Source organism: Callospermophilus lateralis, chromosome 8 (genome assembly GCF_048772815.1).
Source record: "Callospermophilus lateralis isolate mCalLat2 chromosome 8, mCalLat2.hap1, whole genome shotgun sequence".
Lineage (NCBI taxonomy): Eukaryota > Metazoa > Chordata > Mammalia > Rodentia > Sciuridae > Callospermophilus > Callospermophilus lateralis.
Window position 1 is genome coordinate 55329592 of NC_135312.1, and position 18002 is coordinate 55347593.

At 34.0% G+C, this 18002-nt stretch overlaps 1 protein-coding gene across 6 annotated transcripts in view; it reads right to left on the minus strand.

Annotated features, from left to right (window-relative positions):
* Positions 1-18002, minus strand: part of Ankrd17 (ankyrin repeat domain 17) — a 150091-nt gene that overhangs the window by 19521 nt on the left and 112568 nt on the right. For 5 of the 6 annotated variants that reach the window (XM_076864967.2, XM_076864966.2, XM_076864963.2 and 2 more), the window contains 6 exons: positions 17667-17842; positions 16441-16603; positions 13557-13652; positions 11803-11919; positions 2891-3062; positions 379-826 (listed from right to left, as the gene is read on the minus strand). In XM_076864967.2, the coding sequence (XP_076721082.1) occupies positions 379-826; positions 2891-3062; positions 11803-11919; positions 13557-13652; positions 16441-16603; positions 17667-17842 (1172 nt within the window). The remainder of the gene's footprint in view (positions 1-378; positions 827-2890; positions 3063-11802; positions 11920-13556; positions 13653-16440; positions 16604-17666; positions 17843-18002) is intronic. The other variant, XM_076864964.2, reaches the window with a different exon arrangement.

The window sequence follows — 18002 nt, forward strand, 5'->3', positions numbered from 1 at the left end:
TATTATTTATTTTTAGATTAAATAAGGTAAACAAACAGAACCTTTTTTCACTGCTTCTTAATGTTTTAACATACAATACGTAGAGCCAATTTTAAGAAGATATATAGGGGACAAATTTACCAGAACTGAGTTACAATAATCCCTGTAAAAACACAATTAATACATGGGCTAAGTTTAACAACAAAAAAGATATTTCATAGTAAAAATGATCTGATCCTATTATTACAAAATCTAAAAACCAGCTTAGTTTTCAATTGAAAATGTGCCTCTATTAGCACAAGGAAAAATTCTTAGTTAACAAGTTGTGAATTCACTTTTTCTACCAACACATTCAGCAGTAAAGTGTTATAAAAAATAAAAATTATAAATGGAACTAACTTTATTGAAGTCTTGCCAGAAACAGATTTTCTTTCTTCCTTTGGAAATGTAACAAGTACAGATGGCTGCTTCTTGCTGGACACAGTGGTGGTGACCACAGCTGGTGAATGATTGTCACTCTTCCGGCTACTGTTGCTATTACTACTTTCATCGCTGCAGCTAGAAATTCTCATGTTATCACTGTCTCCACTCTCACTAGTACTGCTGCTCTTGGACTCTCCATTCACCTTTTCTGGTTGACTGTATGAAATTGGTAGTGGATCATCAAATATAATTTGAACATTTTCTGGAGTAATTTTATTTTTCCTGTTTTTTCTCTTTGAACTGGTTGTAGTTATGGTATTATTTCTTTTACCATGGGAACCTGCTAAAGTTGTCCAGGTTGCAGATATACCTATGGTTGTAGTGGTTGTGGCACTTGGAGGCTCGGTCAAGACTTCAGGCTCTTCTGTGAAAGCAGCAATAGTGAATTAGCAAGTTCTATTTAGCCTTAAGCACTTTAAAAACAAAGAGTAAAAACCCAGGAGTTATTTCATTACTATTGGACATTATTCCAGAATGTGCTGGTAATGAGGTGGATATAATTGATCTATGCCCCTAATAACTACTCAAAGCATAAAAGGTAGTGCCAGATGTGGTGGAGCACATGCCTATAATGCCAGCAGCTCAAGAGTCTGAGGCAGAAGGGTCACCAAATTCAAGGCCATCCTGGACACTTTAGTATAATTCTGTCCCCACAGAAAACAAAAACAAAAAGTTGGGCATAGTTGTACAACTTTTTGGTTCAGCAACTTAGGAGGCTAAGGGAGAAGGATGACAAGTTTGAGGACAGCTTCAGTAACTTAGTGAGATACTGTCTCAAAATACATAAATTAAAAAAAGGATTGAGATGTAGTTCAATGGTAGACAGCATCCCTGGGCTCAATCCTCCATAGTAGAGGAGGAAAAACTGTTAACAGGTAGTTATGGGGATTACTTTTGCTTTGGGGATTATTTGGGAAATATGAATGTGTACCATGTGTACATATCACAAACCTATTAAACTTCTTAGGTATAATGTTGTTATGGCTATAATGTTCTTTCTATGGGAAATACTCAAGTATTTAAGGATGATTTCATATAATATGTACAGCTGACATTCATACTGCTCAAAAAGAAAAAAAAGATAAAACATGTGCCAAATGTTTTAAGAATTAGGGTAAAATACAGGTGTGTTGATCATACTAATACTTTTTTCCCCTTTTCTTTCCTTTTTTGGTATTGGGAATTGAATCCAAGGGCACTTTACCACTCAGCTACATCCCCAGTCCTTTTTTTAATTTTTTTTTTTTTTTTTTTTATTTTGAGTCATAGTCCTCACTAAGTTGCCCTGGCTGGCCTTGAATTTGCAATGATCCTCCTTGCCTCAGCCTGCCAAGTTGCTGGGATTACAGGCAAACATGTGCTATTGTGCCTGACCATCATACTAATCCTTAAAATTCTCTATAGCCTGAACATTTTTAAAATAAAAGGATGGAGGAAGGGTAAAGGCGCGCGCACATGCACACAGCATGCAAAACATTTGATTTAGTGCCAAATGTTCATTCCCACAATTCTTCTATCTCAAATATAATCTTTCAACTAAAATGTAGTTAAAAACAATCTTCTTGTTTGAGGAAATCTGAATATGATCTGAATTGTAGATAATGTTATGGGATTTTTTTAGGAATTAAATATAATATTTCATAATTATAAGTGAATATCATTTTAAAGATGTGCACTATTTTCCAGTGAAATGCCATTTGTCTTCAGTTTACTTCCAACTAGATCAAATATATGTACATATTTAGAGATGAAAGGATAAAGCAAATAAGGTAAAATGTTAACAATTCTGTAAACTCAGGTGGAGGGTCTCTAGGTGTTCATTTTATGTCATTGAATACTGCTTTATCACAAGGTAAAATGTTAACAATTCTGTAAACTCAGGTGGAGGGTCTCTAGGTGTTCATTTTATGTCATTGAATACTGCTTTATCACAAGGGACCAGAGATACCTAAAATTCAAAGACAATTAGTTCAATTCATTGTTTGATTTAAGTATTTCAACCTGTGTGTAGGTTTGAAATTGATCATAATTTAAAAATTAGGTAGCTGGGTGTAGTGGTGCACAACTGTAGTCTTTAACTACTAACTCTCCTAGAGGCTGAGCAGGCAGATGACTTGAGTCTAGGAATTAAAGACAAGTGTGAGCAACACAGTAAAACCAAAACCAAAACCAAAACCAAGCTGGGGAGGAAGTCAATAAATGAAAAAAGCAAGCTGAGGTGCCTGTAATCCCAGCTACTCTGGAGGCTAAGGCAGGAGGCTTACCAGTTCTAGGCCAGTCTCTAGAACTTAGTGAGACTCTGTCTCAATGTAAAAAATAACACAGGCTAGAGATATAGTTCAGTGGTACAACACTCTTGGGTTCAATCCTCAATCCTCAATACTATCAAACAAAACCAAAACCAATTAAATTTTCGTAGAGAAAATACCTTCAACTTTAAGTTTTTCTTTTTCTTGAGCAGCTTGGAGTTCAAAGTTTTCTTTATTTTTGGCTTCAATTTCTTCTAGTTTTCTTCTTTGTTCTTCCTTTTTCTTTCTTCTCTTTTCTTTTCTCTTTTCTCTTTTGGCCGCCAAAGCCAGCCTTCGACTTTCTTCCCTTAACTGTTAAAGGATCAATAAAACAGAAATACAACACAGAAATTTACTCTGGAAAAAAGTTGTCTCAGAATACTGCTTTATCACAAGGGTACAAAGATACTTAAAATTCAAAGTCAACTAGTTCAATTCATCGTTTGCTGTAAGTAATATTCAAACTACTCTAGAGACCATATTTTTAAAATGGTAAGATCAAATCAAGAATGAGACACAATCTCACCGTTATTTTTTGTTTCTGGTACTTTGGATTGAACTCAGGGCACTTTATCCATGAGCTAAATCCCCACAAGGCTGGTCTTGAAACTACAAGATTCTCTTTGCCTAAGCCTCCTGAGTTATCAGGATTGTAGGTGTGTGCTGCTACATCGAAGCAGATTTTTTAATAAAGTCTTGCTTTGTTGTCCAGGCTGATCTCAAATTTATGGGCTCAGGGCTTCTCCTGCCTTAACAACACCCCAGGATATAGAGAAGAGTTTAAATGAGAAAATAGGATTCGATCTAAAATCAACTGGTCTAGATGTAGGTGAAAGTGGTAGGCTCTGAGTAAGTCACAGTATGAATTTGTGGCTGGATCTTAGGTATACAAGTACCTTAGGGATTAAACAGTTCAGTCTGAGGGGGCTGGTTCTCTGGTCACAATAACTCCAACATAGATTATCGTATTTTAGAGTTTTATCATATTTTAAAAGTTTGAGGTATTTACTCTTGATTTCTAATTTTTTTAAATGTTAAGGCTCATGTTCTGATAATCTGGTATATCTTACCCTTTGTGCTCACCAATGAGTGGGACAAAAATTCAGAGGTCTAAGGAAGACTATCTTGGAGAAGATCCCAAGCTATGATTACAAAGGAACCCAGAACTTCCTTAAACCAAGCAGAAATAGAGAAGTGTGGATTGAAAGATGCAGATTTAAGAGGCATTATAAGTATGCAGGTGGTAGGTGAAACTAATAAATTAAATGAGATCACTAGAGAGAAAAAGTTACAACTTTATATATATGTGTTTATGTACCGATAGAGAATGAGTGTGTTGAGGGAGCGAGTATCCAGTATTTAAGAGAGCAAATGAGATTTATAGAAGGCATAATCAGGTGAGAGAAGGAAGGTGTGGTTAACACGGGCAAACACTGCAAAGAGGTCAGTGTGAATACAAAGTGAAAAGAAGTAATACAATTTGGCAGTTAAGATGACATTGGTGACTTCCACTTAAGCCAGTTCATTAGAGCAGAAGACAAATAGGAACAAAACACAGTTGTTCCTCATTATCTAAAGGAGAATGACAATCCAGGATCCATGAGGATACCAAAATCTGCAGATGCTCAAAATCCTTACATAAAATGGCTTTCTTTGTTTGGTACTGAGAATTAAATGCAAAGATGATGTATCACTGAAGCATATCCCCAGACATTTTTATTTATTTATTTTTTAAAATATTTTTTAGTTGTCAATGGACCTTTATTTATTTATATGTGGTACTGAAAATCAAACCCAGTGTCTCACACTTGCTAGGCAAGTGGCCTACCACTTAGCCAAAACCCCATGTCCTTTTTTATTTTTTTGAGACAGGATCTCACTAAGTTCCTGAGGCTGGCAACCTTGGCTACAAAGTGGTCTTTGTACTCTTTAAGAATTTGCATATCATCTATCTACATCTTCTCCTATCTCTAATTACTTATAGTACCTAATACAATGTAAATGCTATGTTATTAGTTGTTTTAGGGAATAATGACAACAACAACAACAAAAAATAGTTTACATGTTTAGTAAATAGTTTACATGTTTAGATGCAGGGTTTTTCTTTTCCCAAATATTTTTGCTCCATGTTAGGTTCAATCTGCAGATAAAAACTTTTGTATACCAAAGATTTGAGGAAAACTTCCAGTACGATACACTTACCTTGATTAAGATGTAGACAGAAAATATGAGTTAATGACAGCAGAATTAAAGATAGAGGAGTAGTTGGGCCTAAGCCTATAGTCTACCCAAGAGGCTATAATAGGAGGTTATTCAGAAGGCTAAGAGAGCAGAACTATTTGGGCCCCAGGAGTTCAGGCAGGGTTAACTTAGGCAGCATAGGTAGACCTTGTCTGATGGGGAAGAAAAAAAAAAAAAAAAAAAAGTGGTAGGGTTGTGTGGATTGGATGTAAAGCTCAATGGTGGAATAAATGCTTAGTATGCCTTAGGTTCAATTCCCAGCACAAAAAATAAACAACAAAAAAAGATAAAGGAATAGATGTTAAAGATTGATACAAAAACCCAAAGATACCAGACGTAATAACTAAACAATGATAACTCAAGTCTAGAAAAACAAGAAAATGGTTAGAAATTCAGTCTTCATCCTATGTTTTCTTATAAGATATGTTCGTATATGTATATAGGTATATACACACAGAAAGACAAACCTCATTTCACCTACAGAGTAATCACTTTATATTTGTAAACATATGTAGGGGAGGGTAGTGGCTTAAGACAAGAAAAAAAATCAAGTTGGAGAAATAACCTCACTGTGGAATAAGAAAAGGTACTAACCCAATTGGTCATTCTTAACTGAGTGTTTAGGAAATTAAATTACATATGAGAGTTAAACTTTTGAAGATGAGAATTTGAAGATTTAGGGGAGCAGCAATAAAGGCTAAGGAAATACCATTCACAAATTTGGTATTAAAAAAAAGTTAATGGGGAGGGGGCAGTTTAACCATGTGAGAGAAAAGACTAAGGAAAGATAAGAAAATCTAAATATTTAGAGTTTCCCATGAAGTCAATGAAGAGGCACTGATGGTTTTTGAAGACAGATAAAACAATATGATGTACATATTTAGAATACTGTGTGGAACTGGAATTTACATTGGAGAAGGTGAACAATGTGAAAGATTGAAAAGTAAAGGTATTTACACAGAAAGACTACAAAATGTCAGATGAGAAATGATAACTCAAATAAGAAATGGAACAGAAGGCACAAAAAGAGACAGCCAAAGCTAAATACAAGGAGATGATGATACTGATACAATGGATATGCAGAAGGTTTAATATGGGAAGCATTATTCTAGTCTTTTTTTTTTCTTTTGAAAGTTTGTTTTGTTTTTTATTTCGGGTACTTGGGACTCTTTAAGCGATTACTGAAAGAATACAGGTAAGAGACTATATATTAATGATTTGGACTAGGGGAAAAAGTGGTAAAAACTGGTTAGAGTTTTGTATATAGTTTTAGGCACAAGCCACAAGATTTTCAATCAAAACAGAGGAGGCAGAGGAATCAAAGATGACGTAAAGATTTTTGGTCTGTGCAATTAGAAGATAGTTATAGGTTTCTGGTAGACAAAGATCTGGAGTTCATATTTGGACATATAAATTTCAGATGTTAAATTTAAGTACCAAAATGGACATAATAAGTAGCTAGCTAGATATGACATTGGAGTTTAAAGAAGAGGTCTGGGCTGAAGATAAAAATATGAAATCAGCTATTATATATTTAAAGCTAGGAAATAGAAAAAGACAACGAATAAATAAAGATGATAAGGACATAATGAACTAAGAACCTTTTAAATTAAAAGGTAGGTGACAAGAGGAATCAGTAGAAGACATACAGAAAGAATATCCATATAGGTAGGTGAAAAGCCAAGAGCAAGAAATGGCACAGAAGCCCAGAGAAGAGAGTATATCAAATTTTATTAGCATCAGTAAGATGGAGAAGTAACTATTGAATTTTGCAACATGCAATCCAATGGAAACCATTAACACAATTTTTGTGGAGTTGTAGGAGTGAGAACCTGGCAGAACTAGATTCAAGAGAAAGGAATAATTGGAGATAGCCAAAATAGGTGACTCTTTAGGAAAATGTACCTACAAGGGGAGACAGAGAAATAGGTCTGTAGCTTAAAGGTGAGGCAAAATATGAGAGTCAAAAGAAGGATTTTTTAAGACTTGAGAAATAAGCTGGGTGTGATGTTTCATGCCTGTAACTGGGAGATTGAAAAGGGAGGATTTTAAGTTCAAGACTGGTGTGTACAACTTGGTAAGACCCTGTCTTAAAATAGAAATAAAATAGGATGGAAATGTAGCTCTGTAGGAGACAACTTGTCTAGTACGCATGAGACCCTAGGTTCAATCCCAGTACTTCAAGAAAAAAAGGAGAAATAAGCTGGTACGCTGATGGGTATGATCCAGGAAAGGGAGAAAATAATACAGAAGAAAGAAAAGAAAACTACTACAACAATGTTGTTGAGTAGGAGAAACCAGATTGAATCTAATAAACAAATAGAGGGGCCGGTTATCAAGTTTATCAAATCACTGGTAGAAAGTATAAATATAAGCATAAATATAAGCATAAATATTAATGGGTGGATAGAAAGAGGAAAGTATTCTAAAGTTTTCTTCTGATGCTTTGATTTTTTGACTAATGTATGATACAAAGTCATTTATTAAAGGCAAAGGAGGTGATGAAGTATGAGGATAAAGGAGAAAAATTTACTCAGGTAAGTAGAGACTAATTTAAATCAAGTGGATACAGAATTCTAATTACTTGGTTAACACTGAATGGCTAGGAAAATAAAGCAGTCATCCCGTTTCATGTGTGGGACTGGTTCTTGCAGCTTCTCAACCCTCCAGATACCAAAATCCTAGATATTCAAGTTCTTTCTATAAAATGACAAAATATTTGTATCTAACATAATACAATGTAAATCAATTTGAACAGGTGTTTTACTGTATTTTTATTTATTTTATTCTTTTTTGCCCCCATTTTCTTTTCACTATATTTTTAGAGGAAATAATAAGAAAAATGTATGCACAATACAACCCAGAAGCAATTTCCAGGTATTTCTCACCACAATTGGTTGAATCCTCAGATCCAGAACCCACAAATACAGGAGGCCAACCATATGACTACTGATCATCAGGAAAAGGTTCACTGCTACACATGCAGAGTAAAAGCTGTCAAGGCCGAGTGTTTTTTCTAGATACATTTAGTTACTGGGTAGAAGTTAAACACAAGGAAAAAGGGGTAAAGGACAGTATAAGGATAATAAAGTACAAATGAATTCTACCATTTACTGGTAGGCAGAGTGTTGGAGGCAGAATTCTAGAGAGTAAAGCTGAAAAGATAGGACGTGATAATAAGAATGGAATGTTTAAAACTGACATTGTGGGATGGGTTCATTTAATATATATGTTAGGTATGTAACTCCTTAAAAGTTTATGAAAATTTACAAAATAAAAAAATGGAAAGGGGAAAAAAGTAAGTAATGAATTAGAAGGAGTAAGAGCAATATTAAAATGCAAATTAAAAATATTTGCTAGGGATTCTAACAGCCAAGAACATAACTTAGATGTTAATATACTACGAAAGCACGCAATTAATTTTAAGAGGATTTGGAATCTGAAACAGATGGAAGTACTTCAGAGAAGGAAATCTTCCACATACCAAATGTTCAATAAATAAATATTTATTGAGTAAGTATAAGGGAATCTATTAAGTATACTTAACAGTGTTCTCAGCAACAGTTTTAAAAACCAAAAATTTCAAATTACAAATACTGATCAAATAAACTGTTTTCTTTTTTTTTGGGGGGGGGATTATTGAGCATTAAAATTATGGGTGCTTTATATCACTAAGCTATCACTAAGACCTAATCATTGAGTCTGCAAATATGTCCATCTCCAATCCTTTTTATTTTTTATTTTGGGGCAGGGTCTCACAAAGTTGCTGAGGTTGGCCTCAAACTTGCAATTCTCCTGCCTTAGCCTCCAAGTCTCTGGAATTACAGGTGTACATACCACTGTGCCTAGCTAAAGAAACATTTTTATGCATTAAGTAAATTATCCATGAGTAAACTCAACTCAGACCAGTCAAGACCAACTCCAAGGTTTCTAAATCATAAATTAGCAGAACCAAAAAGGCAAAAAAGCATTTTCACAGACATATATCATCATTTATAAAATAGTGAGCATAATCCTAAGGTCCCAGGGACTAAGAATATTTCACATAGAAATATGGGCTGCAGTTCAGAAAAGAGGAGGCTTCACATTAAGGTAGGAATATATATATATCTCACCATCACCTATCAAAACTGACAAGTATATAGAGTGTATGGGGAAGAACTGCTTTATATCTAATTAATTTATGATTAAGAATTTTTTAATCCTCTTTGAGTGTTAACATTAGAGAAGAATATACAGTGACATTTGAAAGAAGCATTTCGATTTTCCTTAAATCAAGAACTCCTAAAATCATAAATATCAAGACTGAGAAATAATGACAACAATGCAAAAATCACATTCATGTATTGCTGACGGCTGTAGGAAAATATTCTGGTACTGATCCATATTAAGAAACTTAGTACCCACTTCCCCAAAAATGATGGTCACTATGTGGTCAGTATGGATGCAGTTAAGTAATTAAGAAGAGGAGTAATAAAAAGAAATAAGGGCAAAGAGGAGTAAGAAATAGTGTGGGTGAAAAAATCATGTAGGGTCTTAAAAAGGCCCTATATTAGGTAAGTATAGTGGTGCATACTTTAGTTACCATAAGAGATCTCCAACTTTAGATAGATTACAATGATGTCACGTATTTATCTTTGTATATTACACAATTTAAACTGAGCATGCTACTATAATAAAGGTGAAAAATGTTTAATTAGAGTGGCTGAAAACAGACATCTTTAATATGATATTTCCTATGCTGCTTCCTGACTTGGTAATCCAAAGCTATGAAAATAAATGTATAAACATTAAATGTATGAAAATAAAATGTATAAACATCAAAGGCATGAAAATAAAGTATATAAATATCAAAGGCATGAAAACAATGAAAGATTATATTCAATATTAGATAATCTATGTCTCAGCTACAAAAAGGATACTTTCTGGATAGAACTATTATTCACAGATTCAGACATTTTCAAATAGAAAAATAATGGGGGAAAAGAATATTAAAATAATTTTGGAAGAAAAATCTAAGAGGTAGATTACATTCAATTAAGGGAGTGCAGAGAATCAGAAAATTTAAATTTTAAAAATTCGGTTAAAATCCTAGTGTACTTTAGGCATATTGCTTAACTACCTCTTACTGACTGAATTTCTCCATCTGTACTAAGAGAGTAATGTTTTTACTGAGAAGAATAAAGTAATAAATAGTCTGATTCCTAACTTGGCTTGATAAAAGTGAATATGAAAATAGCTTACTGAGGATGTAGCTAAGTGGTACAGGGCTTGCCTAACATGAGCATGGTCTTGGGTTTGATCCCCAACAAGGAAGGAAGGAAGGAAGGAAGGGAGGGAGGGAGGAAGGGAGGGAGGGAAGGAGGGAGGGAGGGAGGGAGGGAAGGGAAGGGAGGGAGGAAGAGAAAGGAAGGGAAGGAAAGGAAGGAAAGATGGAAAAGAGAAGGAGGAAGGAAGGGAGGGAAAACAAAGAAAGGAAGGAAAGAGGAGAAAGAAGGGAGGAAGGGGAGAAGGGGGAAAAGGAGGAAAGAAGGAAGGGAAGAAGAAAGGAAATAGGTCAAGTAACAGTTATGATGTTCATTACAACATCTTTCAATGCACTCACTCTTTTAAAGTAGCTCAAAAAGTAAATATACTTTGATCAGAATCTAAACCAGTTGAGTGTGTGTGTGCATGTATGTGTGTGTATGTGTGTGTGGGGGGGCTGACTCTGTGTATGTTTTTTACTAGAGAATGAAATCAGGAGTGCTTTATCACCTACCATCAAGCTACATCCTTGGTGGTTTTTATTTTGAGATAGGGTCTCACAAGTTACTGAGACTGGTCTCAAACTTGCAATCCTCCTGCTTCACCCTCCTGAGTAGCTGGCATTATATAGGTTTATGCCACTGGGCCCAGCTAAACAACAAAGTTTTAAAAATGAAGACCCTCCAACGTAAATTTTTTTTCTAGAAGAATATATTTTCTTATTTGAATGAAATATTTAGAATAATACATATTTTATTTTTGTAGGATAAAATAGCTCAATAAATTAGCAAATATAGTAAAAGAATGGATTTTACTCAAAAAGGGCATATGTATAATATTTACCACATATCCTTTATAAATTTAAAAACTTGTTAAACTTTATAGTATTTTTTATCTTACCATTAAAAACAAGATACAGCAGATTTTGTATTCCTTAATATTAAATGTCAAACTAATTCTTTTCCTGCTAATGATTACTATTTCAATAAGTTTTGGATCACAGAGATAGTGGGGGAAAGTTGGCAGAAAAGGGAGTGAAGAAAAAGGAGTTATAAGGTTGTACAAACTATATGCTGTTTTGGAGAATTTTATTCTTTATAGGAACAGACGCTCTAGTCTGCCTGAAAAAGTACAAAAGAAGTTACTCATTAAAAAAAACATATTCACTAAATATAACAAATGGTTGTATTCCACTAGGTGATTACACCTTTATACTTTATGTGGTACTTTTGAAAAATAAAATAAGGTCAAGGATCAAAGAACTATAGATATGATTGGGAATCAAGAGATCATTAGCTCAGATAAGATTAAAATCCAGAATTAGAAGCTAAGTTTCCTGACTTCCAGATCACCTTGATTCTTGCAATCAAATTTTTAAAAAATTTGAATGAAAATGCTTTTAATGATAATGACAAATGTTTTCTCTATTTGAGATAAACTTAGGGAGAAAACCATGTACACAATTACAGCACAAAACAAAATCACAAAAGAATAAATTACAAATTAAGGGAAGAAAAACCAGAAAAAAAAATGAGTAGTTTTCATATTTAAAGATTGTCATTACCTTTTCCAAGTCTAACTCCTCTAACAAAATGCTGGCATTTTTGTTTGCTTCAGCAGCCTGTCTATCTTTGGCTTGTACTATTGACTCCATACAAAGATGACACTTCTTCAACATCTCCTGTAATGAAAAATTGAATATATTTGCAGTCTCAAAAAAAAAATTGAGCTAATTAGATTCCTAAAAACAAAGATTTTTGAAGTACGTAAATATAAGCAATAAAGACCAGTGGCAGGAAAAAAAAGGGAGTACAAATAAAACATAATTTAAATGACATATTTTAAAATATATACAAAGAGTTCCTGTTTTTCATTATAAGAGCCATTTGACTGATATTTAGAAAATTAAAATTATTTACATATAATTTGAATATAAAAAAATCATACAGCAAACACTACAATAATTTATGACAGCTGGTTAATGAATGGGCTGAATGAAAATGGGCAATGTCAACAAAGAAAATGAATTTACAAATTTCCCAAGTACTTATTTGGCAAGAGGACAAGAGGACAGCCTCAAATATTTAAACATTTTTGCTACAATTTTATAGGCAAGAATTATTCACAAAAAGAATCACAGAAACACGTACCCTAACACACTTTTCTGTTTTCATTCTCAAAAGACAAAGGGATATTTCCTTATTTTTAATATTAAAAATATTCCAATAATAGTAATTATTTTAAAAATATTTATCTTAATCTCCTCTTTCTCCCCATATACCAAATCATGTGGAATCCAGGACTGCTAATTGACATACAAAAATCTCGAGTCAGAGAATCACCTAGTTTATTTTAAATTAAACATAAGGGGGGAAAACTGCCCACTATCATATAATGTATAAACCACAAAACAAAATGGAATAGAAATTTATTTTGCCAGGAACAGTGGCACATGCCTATAATCCCAACAACTCAGGAGGCTAACTAAGGCAGGCAGGAGGATCTCAAGTTTGGGGCTAACCTCAGCAACTTAGCAAGACTCTGTGTAGAAATAAAAAATAAAAAGGGCTGAGGATGTAGCTCAGTGGTTGAACGCCCCTCATGGGTTCAAAACCTAGTACCATACCCCCAACCTTAAAAAAAAAGAAAGCAAGAAAGAAAAAGAATAAAGATTTTATTTCTGTTCCCCACATTTCCTCCATAATTCTAGCCAATACGCTTTGGTTTTGTTTGTTTGTTTGATTTTTGTTTTGTCATTTGAGATGAAGTCTAACTATGTATGACTTGTAATGATTGTCCCTTGAACTTCTGAGCTCAAGTGATCCTCCCACCTGTGCATCCAGAGTAGCTGGGACTACCAGCATGTGCTACCATGCCCAGCTTCCAACTCATTAATAAACTGATAGTTAAACCCTAAATTTTACATCACATAACATGGCTTTAAGGTTTTCTGCCTATGACTAAACATACTATTTTTTGCTGGTAATAAAAAAAAACAGCAAATTCCTCTTTCAGAATATATTATCAACCTAGATATATATGTATATATCCACATAGGTATGATAATACTAATAATAATTTTGCTTTGAAGTGTTTCGTGTTACATTAAAAATCAGCTTAAAATTAGTTAAAAAGCAAAGTAATTCTATCACTGAGAATGTTTCATTAATCCATTAATCTGTTACAGTTCATTTATCTTCAGAGATAAATGAAATTTTATATATTTATTGTTCAAACCAAGATTTTTCTTAGCATAGGAGCTATATCAATTAAATGGAACCTCCAACTCATATAGTGGGATGAATATGAACATATTACCTTATCAGTGATGGTTGCTATGTATCTCATACATTCAGAATCTGATGGAAACTGATTGACTTCTTTGACTAAGTAGCGTACCACCTTCACATGACCCTAAAAGAGATGTCAATGTCAGATCGAACACAGACTCTAACAGGATTCAATAAATCTACACAGTGTGAACTTTGACATTAATTAACATTAGAGCCACAAAGTAAACTTAATTGCATGTTTGTACTAAAAATGAAAAAAGAAAAAGGTAGGCTGTGGTTCTGAGGAGTTAAATCTACATTGTTCATTCTTTTGGGAGTGGGCAGGGGAACCAGGCATTAAACTCAGGAGCACTCAGTCACTGAGCCACATTCCTAGCTCTATTTAGTATTTTATTTAGAGACAGGGTCTCACTGAGTTTCTTTTAGCACCTCGCCTTTGCTGAGGCTGGCTTTGAACTTTGAACTTTGAACTCTTGATCCTCCTGCCTCAGCCTCCCCAAGCTGCTGGGATTACAGGAATGTGCCACAACAGAACCAAATAATGCAAAACCACTCTGAGGAGAAACAGTTCAGTATCTAAGTAATGTTTAAAATTTTTTTTTTGGTACCAGGGATTGAGCCCAGGGGTGCTTAATCACTGAGCCACATCCCAGCCCCCTTTTATATTTTATTTTAGAGATGGGGTCTCATTGAGTACCTCACTAAGTTGCTGAGACTGGCTTTGAACTCTTGATCCTCCTGCTTCAGCCTCCTGAGCCGCTAGGATTACAGACTCGTGCCACTGTGCCCGGCTCAAAATCTTATTTAACATTCAACAGTTGCTTCACTTTCCCCAAAATGCACCACTGTTCTCTACACAATACCTATAATTCAGCCAGTCTGGATAGACAGCTGATAGTATTTAAACTGTTAGTCTTTAAGATATGTCCTCTATTACCTCTATTTGGTCCTTTTTGTTTGTAGCTTTTATAAGGTATCCTTTAACTGCTCAAATGCCACTACCCTCATTTCCTAATGATCTCCCTAAAACTTTTAGTCTTTAGCTTTAACTATTTACAATGGGAAAACTGACAGTTATCTGACTTGGGCATGGGATCTCACCTCCCTGATTAGGTTTCATTAAAAAAAAAAAAAAAGAAAGAAAGAAAAGAAAAGCCTAACTGTTGCATCCTATCTAGCATAATATTACAGTCATTACAATTTCATATAACAGATACTCAATAAATAGTAGAATGAATACAAAAGCACTGTTCATATGAAGTTAAAATGCCCTATTACAAAGATATATATGCATGCCAGACATTAAGAGTAACAACGAATAATAGAGAAATTACTAATATTTAAGGGTAATGACATATAAATATATATGTCAATCCAAATGATACAGACAATAAAGGACTATAGAACTTCTATAACCTCTAGGAGATCAGAGATCTCAGCGTGAGTGCAAATGGAATGGAAACAGTTTATACAGGAGGAGAAATTTAAAGTACCCAAAGAATGAGGAACTTTGGAGAAAAAAAAAAAAAGAAGGACTTGGCATTCTTGATGAGAACAAAGGTTACATGAGATAAAGAAGAAAATGATCAAGCAAGGAGAGAATTCATAAAGGGAGATGATACCTAAAGCACTACACTGGAGTGGCTTTGAATACCAAACTATTGGAATTTCAAAGACTTCAGAGACTGTAGAGTTCTTAAAAGAGAGTAGTAATGTAGTGGAGTGGTTAGGAAGATTAACTTGATAATAATATGCTAGCTTGTTTAGATTAGAGGTAAGTAGCCATTGAGAAAGAGTAAGTTTGACTGTTGAAGAAAAACACAAGACAATTGGATTTATGTAGTCCAGAACATCTAAGGAAACAACAGAATAAAAAGAAAGGTCTGGCAATGTACTTCAGTACTATGTAGAGTGCCCTAGTTCAATATCCAGTATCACCACACACACACTCACACATCAGAGAGAATAATAGAAGAAATTATTTCTTGCAATTTATATATTAGAATTGATCAAATTTTGGAATCTACAGAGAATTTCACTTACATTTCACCAAATGACAAAATTCAAAAAGCACAGAATCCCTGAAATAGTGATCTGGTTTTCCCAATAACAAACGAAAACTACATTAGGAAATCAATGAGATATTATTAACCCAGTCATTTTACTTATACCAGCTTTTACTATAGAAAATAACAGTTTCTTTAACTTTCATCAAATTCATATTTCTACTTCTAAAGGTAGTATACTTGAATTTTTAGAGTTTAAAGTATCAATATCTAGATTTTCATTTTTCTTTTTTTTTGCCGAAAAATGATTATGCCTGCTGTGGTGGCACACACCTATAATCCCAATGACTAGGCAGGCTGATTGCAGGAAGATTGCAAATTTGAGGCCAGCCTTGGCAACTTAGTGAGATCCTGTCTCAAAATTAAAAAAAAAAAATTAAAAGAGGTGGGGATGTGGCTCCATTGATAGAATACCTTTGGGTTAAATCCCCAACACTGCAAAAAAAAAAATGCATATGTTCACACACATAAAGTAAATTTTTCTCTACAGCAACAATACACAAAAACATCTACATACAAGCAGTTCAAATTAGTTACTCTTAATTGGATTTACAGCAAAAGATTAATACCACAACTAAATTTTGAAAATACTACTTACAATAGCTTTCTAAAAGTTTACTTAGCTTTGATGTCCAATGTGGATAAATATTTCTAGCTTTTCCATAATACCTGTATTTGTCCATCTTTCATTGTTGCCAACAGAGTAATTATTTGCATATTGTATCACTTGCTTTCACCAAAGGTTCTAAATTACAAATTGAGAGTCTTCAGTAATCACTGGACCATACACTTCCTAGCAGAAAGGGAAAATATCCAAGTAAAAGGGAATGAAAAGACTTCTACCTTTCTAAATGCTGCCATAAGAGGAGTTATTTTGCGGTTATCTGCTGCATCTACATCTGCACCTGCTTGCACCAGTAACTGAACAACATCGAGGTGTCCACCATTTGCTGCTAGCCACAACGGAGTGTTCCCCTTCTTGTTACGTACATCAATATGAGCTCCCCTAAAAATGAATGACACAGAGAACACTGTCTTAAATGAAATGGAATGTAATAAAAATCAATTATACCCATGTGAAAATTTCTGAACAGATGAAAATTGTTCTTAATATTCGAGGACCAAAATAGTTCTCTCTCAGAATTACATGACAATTTCCAGCCATCAAATCAAATAAATTTCATATATCCAATAACTGATTGTATTTTTAAAATAATGACTACATAATACTGAGTTTTAAAACCTAAGAATGTGAAAATTTGTTTAGTGAAAAATAGAAGTATATCCTGTTAACAGCATAATCGATATACTAACACAGTACCCTAGAGACAAAAACCAGTATCCTCTGAGGCAATTATACCTGTTTCAGATTATTTTTATCCATGTACTTGGACTATGTATGTCAGAAAATAATGAAGTCAAAGAATAAATGTAGATTTAGCACTCAGTGGGTATCAAAGTAGGTAAGAAGATACATGGTAGTAAAGGTAGTTAATAATCATAGTTAATAGTAGTCAGTACCAAATACTACTATTTAGGGTACCATGCGAAGGTCTTTAAAGTAGAAAATCCAAGTAAGGAGGACAAATGTATTTAGGAAACTGGCAGGCAACTTAAAGTGAAAGTAAAAATTATCCTGGATCCTCTCTGATACCTTGAACAGTTCTACAACTGACACCTAAATTCTTAACTACTGTAAACAATAAGAAAATCAACAAGGAAGTCTTAGATCACTGCCAGAGTTTTAAGACTTGAGAGTAATACTCTGCAAAATTCAAATTGTATGGATGACAGCAACTGGATGCTTAAAGAGCTTATTATAACACTTTAAAAGTATATGCATACAAGAAAGGAAGAAAAATTATTTTAGGTTCCATTGAAATACAGACAATGTAGCATAGTCCTGGATGAATCAAAAATAACAGGTTTGAAAAAAACACTTATAGTTCATAGAAAAAGTAATCACACTTGATTTTAATAGTGCAACTGCCGAGAGAGAATAATAATCACTGGTAATACTTATGCTCATAATATGAAGGATAGGAAAGATATAGTAAGTAATATCATACCTGCCAATGAGAAGCTCACAAAATTTATAATGCCCTTTATCTGCTGCTATGGTTAAAGCTGTATCTCTTGAGGAGGGCACTGGAGGGGCATTAACATCAGCACCTTTATCCAAAAGTACTCGGCCCACCTCTGCATATCCACCAGAGGCAGCTTCCATTAGTGGTGTAAGACCAGTCTAGGTTTAGTGGAAAATAAAAAAAACATGGAACAGATTAGAAACAGCCAACATGGAACAGAATAACAATATGATGAAGCAATATGGAATAGCTTTCATAAAGACTCACAACTAAATTTCACCATCAATACTTATTAGTCTGAATTACAGTCTGATCTAC